This window comes from Carya illinoinensis, chromosome 9, assembly GCF_018687715.1.
Source record: "Carya illinoinensis cultivar Pawnee chromosome 9, C.illinoinensisPawnee_v1, whole genome shotgun sequence".
NCBI lineage: Eukaryota > Viridiplantae > Streptophyta > Magnoliopsida > Fagales > Juglandaceae > Carya > Carya illinoinensis.
Genome location: NC_056760.1, coordinates 25,590,883 through 25,602,037, shown reverse-complemented (window position 1 = coordinate 25,602,037; position 11,155 = coordinate 25,590,883). Strand labels below are relative to the sequence as shown.

Genomic DNA, 11,155 nt, shown 5'->3' with positions numbered 1-11,155 from the left:
AAATTAAAAGTTGAATAAAATATTATTAAAATATTATTTTTTAATATTATTATCGTTTTGAGATTTGAAAAAGTTGAATTATAATTATATTTTGTGTAAAAATTTGAAAAAATTATAATAATGAGATGTGATAAGATAGATTGAGAGTGTTTCTCAATTCAAACAGTCTCTTAATTAAAGTGGTCTGACCATTTTTTGGTAAGTTTAGCCTCTTCCAAAATTGACTTTGCTTTGGAAGGGGCATTTAAGGAAAGAAAGGGTGGTTCCTACCTTGCATCATGGAGCACTAGCAAGACTTCAGACATTGATGACACTCCAAACATTGTTGACATTATCCATTCGTACCAATTCTAATTTAAAGAAGTTTCCCTTTAAGCAAGAACCTGTTTTGAAGCATGGAAGAGGTACTTTTAACTCACATTCTTTTGTCTTTTCCTTTGTATAATCTGAAATTCTTAATTTATTCTTTTTCCAAACCAGATTTATAAAAATTATTTCCATTTGATTGGTGATATCGAAAGAAAAGTGGGGAGACTTGTCTACTCTATCCCAAAAAAGGCCAAAATGCAAAAATCTAGATTTTATTTTGATCTGCATAAGAATATATCAACATGTCATTTGCACATAATAGGTGGAAAATGCTGAGAATACCCCTATAAGCATCCCCCATTGAAAAACCCGTCATAAATCCACTCCAACCACAACGGACAACAATCTACTAAAACTTTTCAAGACCATGACAAATAATAAACAAGATAGTGGGTCATCCTTTTCCAGCCTACAAAAACTAATGAAGAAGCTAATTTGAGTGCTATTCACCCAAATGGAGAACCAAGAATACCATTTCCCAAATCCACACATCCTTCATAAGTAATACAGGAACCCCCAATTCACTATAATTTGCACGATCATGGGCCTTCATTGGATACACATGGTCATAGACCTTCTTTATGTCTAATGTGCATAAGATATCTAGATTACCATATCTCAATCTACCATTTAGGCATTCATTGGCAATGAGCATCGTGTCCATGATTTGCCTCATCTAATAGATGCCTTTTGAGGCTTTCATATGATCTTCCTCCCACACCTCAAACAAGTAGGAATACTTCGGATATAATTTTATACACCCTATTCACAAAGGCTGAAAGAGGAATAATCTTTATATCTGATGCCTGTGCTTTCTTTGAAACAAGCCAAAGGTGGCATTGAGGCTTTTTTTTTTTTTTTCTCAAACCTTGCAAATGTTTGAAACTCTTGGAATACTTTGATAATATCCTTTTGTTTTTATTTAATTTTTATCATTTTCCAATGGAATTGGAAAAAAGTCCATCAAGGCTTGGTGCTTTATCTCTTGCCATCCTTCCTACCACTTCATGAACTTTATTTTCCTCAATGGTCTCAAATGCTAACTCATCAAGTTTTGGCCTCTGCTCCATATCTTTAGTGAGCGATAGCTTGTAGAACTGGGCAACATGGTCTTTAATCAATAAAGGGTATGAAAGCATAAAGTTATAGATGTTGATCATCCCGAAGGTATTGTCCCTACTATGCGGCATTTGCATTGGCCCTAAGGTGGACTTACTACGCATATTTGTACCCCTTAGTCAGGGTAATCCTCTCGACTTTGGACACAACTTAGCTTTTCTGTGATTTCTTTATACTAAAGAGACCTCTACACTCCAATGCACCCTCTAAACCCTTTAACTCACCGTTAAGGTCTTCTTCTAGCTATTAACATTACCAAATACTTGCTTTGTCCGTCAACTGCAAATGAAGGATGGCCGGGCCTTGATTCTCAGGGTTAGAGTATTCCCTATTATAAGCATACTCAGATCAAAACTAAACTAGTTGATTCTCTTTTGTCTGTCAACAGGCTAGCTTTAAGCAACCTTTGCATTTCCTATTGAGGTCCCAAGTTTCCAAGTGGGCCTTCTTGGCTCACCACGACCTTGGCTTTTTACAGAATCTCGCTCCTGTGACATGGGACTTGTGGCTTGACAATCCACCAAGTGGGTTTGTTTATCCTTCTAGTTTTGAGTGTCTTCTTGGATAATTATAATGGCCTATAGGGGCGAGATCATGCACCTTTTTTTTAGGAGGGGGGGAATCCCCTAGTCCTTTTAGACAATAGTCATTTAGTCCATGGTCCATTATGGTCTGTGCAAGTAGCGAAGCTTACACTTTTTCACTAATTATGATGGTTAGCCAGGGCCTTTTTCCTCCTCCCTTTTTTGCTCACTCATAGGGGTCTAGACCCCCACAAACGAGGGAGGAAGTCGATTGAACATCTCAACAATTGGCAGGAATTTCACCTGCACCCGATCCCCAATTCTTGTTCACCCCGAATGATCGTGTTGGGTGAATTGACCTCGTACAACCTTGTTGGGTGAGCAACAACCGCTTCGTCACAGTACTTACTTATGGGCTAATAGGTCACATTTTGGCCAAGTATCCTACAAAGAAACTCCCGAGAACCAAAAGTATTAAAATAATGACCATAGGAATGGGCGCTTCATGACAACGTAATATGTCTTGCCTGAATGAATTAGTTGGTATTAGAAATATTAGAAAAAGTGAACGAAAAGAGTAACAAGAAGTGAAAAGAAAAGAGTCTATGACCATTCAATCCTAATTTTCATGATTTGAGAGTCGAATTAAACGGAACTGAATTGAAATATTATATTATTTTTTATATTATATGCTATACGTAGTATAAGATTAATATAGCATGAAATGAAATTTTAATCTTAGCCTTTATGCTTTCTTGATATAAAATTACTCTTAAACATGAATATTAATATTAAGTAATTAACTTGCTATTGTTTTAGTGTAATTTTCTTTTTAGATTTTGTTTATGTTGACTAATTGTTTTTAGCCTTTATTTAGTTGTAACATGTATGCATGTTTTAGGCTTGTAGCCCTTACAAATGTTGTTATGTTCATTGTTTTAATAGGTTTTATAATGCATTATTATCTACGTGTTTTAATTAAACTAATTAGTATAATCTGACTAATTGTTTTTAGCATTTCTTTGGTTATATACATGGAATTTTAAGCTAAAAAAGTGTGTTGGGCTCTGGAATTCATATTTGGGCTAAAAAAAAATTATTCATTTGAGTTAGAAAAACCAGTTAGTCCAGTAATTAAAAAAAAAAAGCCCAAAACTGAATATCCCTGTAAAACCGAACCAAAAAAAATCCAACTGAAAGTTTTGATTCCCGTGGTGAACCAGTCGGTTTCGATTGTCACAGTTCCAAAACCGACTTAAATCGTTTAGACTAAACCGAACTGATAATTCCCCTACTTATATATCATAAGGTGACAATTAAAAAGAAGCATATTCTTTTCCAGGTGTTTACATGTTGCCCTGCCAATTGTTTATCCTTTCTACTATTTATTTATTTATTTATTTATTTATACTATTTTATTTATTTATTTATTTATTGACACTGGATGTCCAGGAATAGTGTTTCAACTAATCCTAGAGATATACAGGCCCGATTAGGAGTTTTCCTCAAATACACCTCAAGATAATTTAAAGAGAAAATCCTCCAGTCCGATGCCCTAGTCTTGTGGAGCAATGAGATGAGCAGACTCCTTTTACTAATTCAAATCTGCTTTTAGCCAATGACTTGTTCACTCGCTCGAATTTCCATAAATTTCTTTGGTTACCAACAATATTTAGCGACTTTGAGTTCATAGGCTTAGGCTACAGTTGATTAGTGATGCTGGCACTAACTACATAGTTAAAAAACTATGATTCTTTTTTGGAAGTGGTGTGAGTATAAGATGCATTCTTGCAGTGTTTTATCAACAGAGATCTTAATAGGAAGAAGTAAACTTTTGTACACCAAAAGGTCCTGAAAAGAGCAACTTTACTGAATCAAGAGCCTGGGATTAAAACCTGGTTCAACGAAAAAGGCAGGGCCATTAGGGCATTTACCTCATTCGAATCCTCTTCCTTCCCTTCATGGGAACAACAGGTCGTTGATTTCCACTTCCTCGTCCCCCTTTTCTTGGCCGACCAAAGCGTTTATTTGTCACAGCCAAGGATTCTACTTCGGTAGAATCATCATTACTTGGTTTTTTACCTTCATTTGAGGTCCTTGTAACAGCATTCCCTGCATCAGCTACTTTTCCCGATGCCTTGCAATTACCAGGGCGAACACTTCGTGGTTTGACAGGACGGGTAGGCGTCAGGGTTTTCACTGAGAGATTGGGAGGGGTAGCCGTGCGGTGAGAATACTTGAAATGCTGCTGCAATTTTTGGGTGATGATGTCTCTGAGGAGTAGAGCTGATTTATATTCCCTAGTGTTCTTGGAGTAAAACACCAATGAGTTGTTACTGAGCAGCAGTAGGTCTCGGAAGAGTTCTGAAGCAGATGTGATGCAGTGGCTAGCAATTCTTGATTTTATTGTGTTAAAATCTGTGTGCTGCCGGATCATTTTCTTGTATCTTCCTCTCTTCTGTAATGGAATAGAATAAATAACAAAATGAGCTGCTTCTATGTATGTGTGCGCGCATTTCTCGGAAATAGAAATCATAAGTATCTATATCATCTAAAAGTTGTTTGATTCCTAAAGAGAAAATGTAATGAATCAAAATGGTGGTGCAGGGATTGAACCCTGAACTCTGTACCTCTGTGTATCATCTTAAAGTAAACAGTTACCATTAGCCAAGCTTAAGAATCGTTGAGTAAAGTAGCTACTAAGAAACTCGGAGCAAATCATTGGTGCACATCAGAAGAATTAGTCATGAGACTTTGGCAGCTTGGCTTAGGGAAAGTCCACTCCTAGACATATGTGATTTGGTACGTTAGAGATCATGTGTTTAAATCAAGTTGGAAAAGTTACTACAGCGTGAGGCTCGTCTGATCACTAAGCCCTCAAGTTTGAGGACTATTTATAAGGCCCTCCTGCAAGGTGCCCCAACTGATAGGGTGCTCATAAATTATAATATGGTAATCATAACAACCCCCTTGGGGGGGGGGGGGGGGGGGGAGGGCTAGGTTGCTCACTCTCAACCTTTTGCCCAAAAAGAATAAAAAATCAGCAATCATAGTCAAGCACAAATTACAGAAAGAAAGCATAGTCAAGCACAAATTACAGAAAGAAAGTGACAAATCCTGGAATATTTGTCCATACCTGGCTATCAAGTCGTCGAAGGAATACACAGGCATTTTTATCCTCCAAAAGAGAATTATAAATACCCACCAGATCATCATTTCCATCCTTGCTCAAACTTTTGTTAAAATCACCAGCACCAGAAGATTCAGCAACCTCACCACGGTTGCAAGTTGCTTTTTCTTTACACCATAAGGAGGTTAAAACATCCACTGAACCCAAAAAGTCACTCTCTCCAACACTACCTTCTTTGACATCTCTACTGCAATCCTTTCTCTTTCTTTTCCCCCTCCTCTTTCTTAAACTTCCTCCTCGTCCCCCATATAATGTCTCTGTCAGCTTCTCAGTGCTTGATATTTTCTCCCGCTCAGAAGGCTGTGAAGTTTCTGGCTTAGTCTCCATCTCTTCAGCTGACACTACTACAGGAATCCGACATTCAGCTGACCAATTTAATTGGATTTCCTCTGTGAAACTACCTGCAGATAGTCCATCCTTGGACATCTCTTTACCAGAAGATTCAACTCTCTCTTGGAAAGGAACAAGTGATTCTGTCTGGCTGGAGTGATAGCCAGCATGGCAGTCATCTCCTTTCTCTGCCTTGAGAGACTCGAGTTTTGATTCCAGGGACCTAAAACATGCAGATTATACAAATCATAACAGAAATGCAGACTTCAAACTATAGACTGCATACTGAAAAACCCCAGACAAAATCAAGATAGAGTTTTGAAGTATCCATTTGGCTTTGAGTTTCGGAGCTTAAAAAGTATTTTTAAAGGTCTAAAAACTCTTCTAAAGAATTTTTTTTTTTTTGATCGGCTCTTTTGAAGAAAAATGTTATGTTTAATAAATTTATAAAGAAGTGCTTTAAGCACTATAAAAAGATGAAAACCCACTTTTTTAAAAATCACCAAATTAAAACATTTGTTGAAAATCACCTGTCGAGGAGAATGCTGATAACCACCATAACAACTTTAAAAGCATTTTAGAGGTATGTTTACGAAGCAGTAAACAACTTTTAGCTGGTAGAACTTTTTAACAAAGCTCTACTATTGAAAGTTCTATTATATACAACAATCCCAAACATGCACTAAGGAAGAAACTGGCAATATGATTTCTTTCCCTCTCATATTTTTAGCTCAAGGTCAACTAGAAAATCTCAAAATTCAATTATATAATTTTTTTCATGCTCCTCTGACCCCTAATTTCTAATCCATCCATGCTTTAGAAGTTATGATTCATCCTTCTTCAACTTTCAATTCAAACCAGTTGGTTAGCACTACATTACTGCAGTATGTCCCTTTGAATCTAGTTGAGAATCCATGCTCTAGAAGTCTATAAATCTTAATTGTTCCCATCTTAAGTGCTTAAAATCTTCCAACAGAAGTTTTGAGATTGAAATGACTAAATCAGCAGAGTTACAAAAAAGGAAAGAGCAGGGGATCATGCCACCTGTTAATATATGTTTTTTCTGGAGGAGGATAGATAGAACGGTTATGTATTAATATGATAACTAACCCAATTGAGCCTTCAGATAGCTCTAGAGCTCGCCTCAACTCAGCCATGCGCTTCTTCCGTAGCTCATCAAACCAGGCCCTAAGGAGGAAATAAAAAATGAACTTAAAAAAAAAATAACTGTCCTAATTAAAAATATAGATAAACATACCTATGCAAAAACAAAGCTTGAATAGTTAAAAAAGGGCAGAGGAATGATAAATGAAACCGAGCATGTTAAAATTCGTTTTTCTTAAGGACGCATGAGACAAGAGTCAATTTTAGTTACATCAAAGTAAACTTACGTGCATCCATAATAACGCTGTTGCAAGTCCTCAAATTTGGACTTACATACCTGCAAACAAGATACTATTTTTACTATATTGGATGTATAAACGAATTAAATTGAAAATCTGGTCAGATAATTTCTTCACATTTTGCAGACTGATGAACCTTTTTAATCCAAAGACTCATAGCAGGAAGGTAAGAGTAACAACAATTGGATATTCTAACAAACAGATGATATTTTATCTACAACTGCATTACTTAATTATGACAAATACATACATACAAAAACATTACTTAATTATGCTAAGCGGGTTCATTTTAAATGAAATACATTTAAGATGGGAATGGAAGTCTAATTATGGCCTCTAGAGAGTTGAACTTAATACCACATGGCAAGAATTACCGGATTATATTTAACTGTGCTAACTTTTGAATACCCTTAATTACATCGATTAATAGTCTAAGGAGCTTTGCTGCTGTTGAACCACTTTATCCAAACCTCTATCAAATCACCATAAATTTGGTCATTCAAGTTTAAAAGAATTTAAAAGGTTAAATCAAATAATGCTAGATAATTTTGAATTTTAAAGTGTGGAATGCTTCGTATTTTTTACTCTAAAACTGTCTTTTCTCTTCTCTATGTAGCTTTTTATACTTAGCAATGGAAGAAGTCATATTTAGAGAACTCTACATAATTATAAATAAATTAATAGTTTCTTGTGCATTGCACGGGGTGTGACTGGTATCAAATGTATTTATTTGCAAATTCTTAAGATTCTTTTTTGCTTCTCTCTCTCTCTCTCTCTCTCACACACACACACACACACAGAAAAATCTGTTGTCATGTAAATCCAGTTCCCGAATTCACTGATAAATTGAAACTTACGATTTATCTATGGGGCATTTTGGAAATAATATCAGAATAATATTCAAGGCTAACTTATGAATACCCTAAATAATATTAATGTAATTATGTGCTAGTTCCTTGTTCTCCTCTTTGCTTGTTTCTTTTACTTCTCTCCCCTTCAACTCTATAGTGTGAGAGCTATTAATGGTGCATTATACAGATTCTGCACCATAAAGTCCAAGTCAGCATTCTATTGCTGTGTTTATATAACAAAAGGTAACCTTTGCTTTACCTAAGGGTGTAATCGGTCTAGTTTGGTTGGGGAGGGGGGGTGTTACCAACAGAAAATTTCAGTCCATCATTTTTGCCGGACCGATTACCCCTATAGACCGGACCGGACTGTTAACTATCGGTTTGGTTGGTGAACATTTTTTTCTCTATTTTCTTTTTTTGATAGATAATTAATTAAATTAATAAAATTAAAATTAAGTGAGCTCTTGGATTACTTTTTTTATAGGTAATCTTTAATGTGGATTATGTAACTATCTCATTAAAAAAATAATTAATTATAATTATATTTATCAATTTATGATGTTAATAGTTACTAACTTAGTAACCTAGTATTCATAATGGTCTATACTAAAATTTTAACATTTTATACATGGTTAATGAATATTAATTAATTTCATTATCCATATATTCTCCATGCTAATATGCAAATTAGGTATCTTAAAAAAAATGACCTAATTACTTTAATTATGAGTAAATAGTAGAGTATTAATTAATTAATAGCATATTAACATTTTATATATAGTTAATGAATATTAAATAATTTCATTGTATATATATTATATTCTTCATGCTTACTTGCAACTTAGGTATCTTAAAAAAAAAATTACATAATTACTTTAATTAGGTGTAGATAGTAGAATATGTATCTACACATAATAACACGATTTATCATATGATATATTACTTAATTGATAGCATATATAATATTTAACATTTTATATGATCAATAGTGATATTGGGGATGAAAATTATATAATTAACTTATACAATTATTATATAAAATAATATATTATACATAAATACAAACAAATATTTAAATATATATAAAAAATATATACATTCGGTTAGTCTCGGTTTGGTCCAAAAAATCACATCCTCGGATTGGACCGATTACTGAATTTTTCTACATGTTGGGACCGAGACCAACTGATCACACTTACAGCCCTAGCTTTACCAAAGGATGACAAGTTAACAACATTTTCTTATTGCATTATCACAAAAACCAACTTATGGGTTTGCTTTGCTTTTTAGTAATGATTTGTACCCATTGGAAGTAAATAAAAAGTCGATCTTACCACAAAAAAGTGTAAACAATTTTTTTATTTTTTAATGATCTCACTTTTTTACAAAGGACTCTACTACACATAGGCCCTTATGCATTATGTTTTTTTCCCATTAATGCCATTTCAGCACCATTTAGGACAAAATTGGACACTTGGAATTGGGTATTTATGATTTTATGAATAGTAGTGAAATAATTTGAAAGAAATATTTTAATTAGGTTTTTGAAAAGAGAGAGAAAAAGTGAAATAAAAATATTATAAAGTTAATTTTTTTAATATTATTTTTATTTTGAAATTTGTTAAAATTGCATTTTTTTTAAACTTGTAAAATTTATATTGATTTTTGTATGTAAATAATAATTTTATAAAATTATTTTGTATTTATTAATGTTTGAAAATAAATTATAAAAATTTTAAAAAATTTGTAGAATTTTGTGATGGTAAAAACGTAACCTTAATATTTGCCCCCACCACTCCCCTAATAGAAGAGGGTGATTTTGATTAGAAAAAAAATAGAAGAGGGTGATTTCGACCTTTAACGCCTTAACAACATGGAATACGTTCCATCACAAAAACAATATGGTGGAGCATTGGGCCCAGCTGTCGGGTTTTAGGGACCCACCAGTAATAAAATCAAATACTGGGAGTATAAAAGATTAAGGATTAGTCTGAGGATTAGATTATTTTGTGGAGGGTAATATTTTATATAGTTGTTAAGTAAGTAAATGTATATAATTATTTTAAAAAAGAATAAAATTTATTATTAAAAAATTAATTTTTTTAATGCGAATATTATATTTATTTTTAAAATAATTAGACAATACTTATTTACTTACAATTATAAATATTATTTTTTAAAAAAATATTTTATTATTATTTATTATTTTTTACATATTTTTTATTATTTTTTATTATTTTTTAGTTTTTTTTTTACTATTTATAATATATCTGAAATCACTTAATTACTGAAATTATTTTATATAAAATTTTTAAAAATTATAGTAATAAAATTAAATGTAACAAAATGAAATGCAAACTGCCTCTCAAAGCTTTTTAAAAAAGTCGAACATAAAGAAAAGAGAAAATAAAGATAAGACGACAGGCCTTTAAGACTATTTAAATTTTTTGTAATTACCTCTGGGGTGAAGAAAGGATATGAACAAACGAGTCGGGTTCGGAGCTCCGCGGAGACGACGTCCCAGTCTCGGGTCCCGTGCCGGAGAACTGCACCGCCGAGAAGGAGCTCCTCCCATGTACCCCACCTCCCTACCACATCCGTCCCCGTCATCATCACCACCCTCCACGTCTACGGCCACTAATCAAATTCAATCGCCCCCGACCACCGTCTCTTTTCTTCTCCTCCTTTCTCTCCGCACCCGGCTCACTTTAGCGAACGCTGCCCTTGATCATAAGCTTATGATACCCCCAAAAAAAAAAAAAAAAAAAAAAACCCTACAATAGTTTGCCTTTTGGGTATCGGAAAAAGTCGGATTTAGGGATGGGAGGGGATGGCGGTTTGTGGAAGAGGAGGAAGATGATGGTTTCGATGGTTTTATTTATTAAAATTAAATTGTTGAGAGATGGTCGTAACAAGGGATTGATATTTAAAAATAAAAACTCATTTCTAATCTCTTTTAGCTTTCATCTTATAAAAATAGAAAGCGGGGAGACAAAGGGGTTTGACGGATTCTATTCTGCTTTAAAAGGAGAGTTTGAACTATGAAGATAGAAGGACAGAGAAAAACAGAGGTGGTTTGTTGTGTTCTGTTCTCCGGTTTGCTAATTTTCTATGCCTCTCTCTCTCTCTCTATAAAGCTTTCTGCGTCTGCTTTATTCCCACAACATCTTTTGCGAACTGACAAAAATGTCGCCACATTAGATGATTGTCTAATTTCTCCATGCTATTATCTCTAAACCAATCCCATTTTTTCTTAAATGAGAATTTTGAAACATTTTTTAAAAATAAATTTATAAATTAATATATAATAAAATTACTCTTACTATCTAATATATCATATAAAATCTAGGTTTTAACTAATATAGATCA

General features: G+C 33.7%; 1 protein-coding gene across 2 annotated transcripts; it reads right to left on the bottom strand.

The window, feature by feature from the left end:
* Positions 1–3,746: 3,746 nt before the first annotated feature.
* On the bottom strand, positions 3,747–10,953 carry LOC122277492. 2 transcript variants are annotated; one of them, XM_043087480.1, is made up of 6 exons: positions 10,244–10,953; positions 6,924–6,973; positions 6,643–6,720; positions 5,149–5,755; positions 3,947–4,470; positions 3,747–3,863 (listed from the first exon to the last, which is right to left on the bottom strand). In XM_043087480.1, exons 1-6 carry the CDS (start codon positions 10,397–10,399, stop codon positions 3,758–3,760), a joined length of 1,521 nt encoding a protein of 506 aa, XP_042943414.1. In that variant the 5' UTR covers positions 10,400–10,953; the 3' UTR covers positions 3,747–3,757. The 2 variants fall into 2 exon arrangements, with proteins under 2 accessions (XP_042943414.1, XP_042943415.1); XM_043087481.1 differs by lacking the exon at positions 6,924–6,973 and having other exon boundaries at positions 10,244–10,382.
* Between the last annotated feature and the right edge of the window lie 202 nt (positions 10,954–11,155).

Excerpts from the sequence above, each read along its gene's own strand:
- LOC122277492 (XM_043087480.1), bottom strand. The coding sequence starts at position 10,399 with ATGATGACGGGGACGGATGTGGTAGGGAGGTGGGGTACATGGGAGGAG. Across the intron at positions 6,974-10,243 it reads ATCCTTTCTTCACCCCAGAG|GTATGTAAGTCCAAATTTGA; the intron begins GTAATTACAAAA and ends TCTTGTTTGCAG. Across the intron at positions 3,864-3,946 it reads AGGAAGAGGATTCGAATGAG|GACCTTTTGGTGTACAAAAG; the intron begins GTAAATGCCCTA and ends TGCTCTTTTCAG.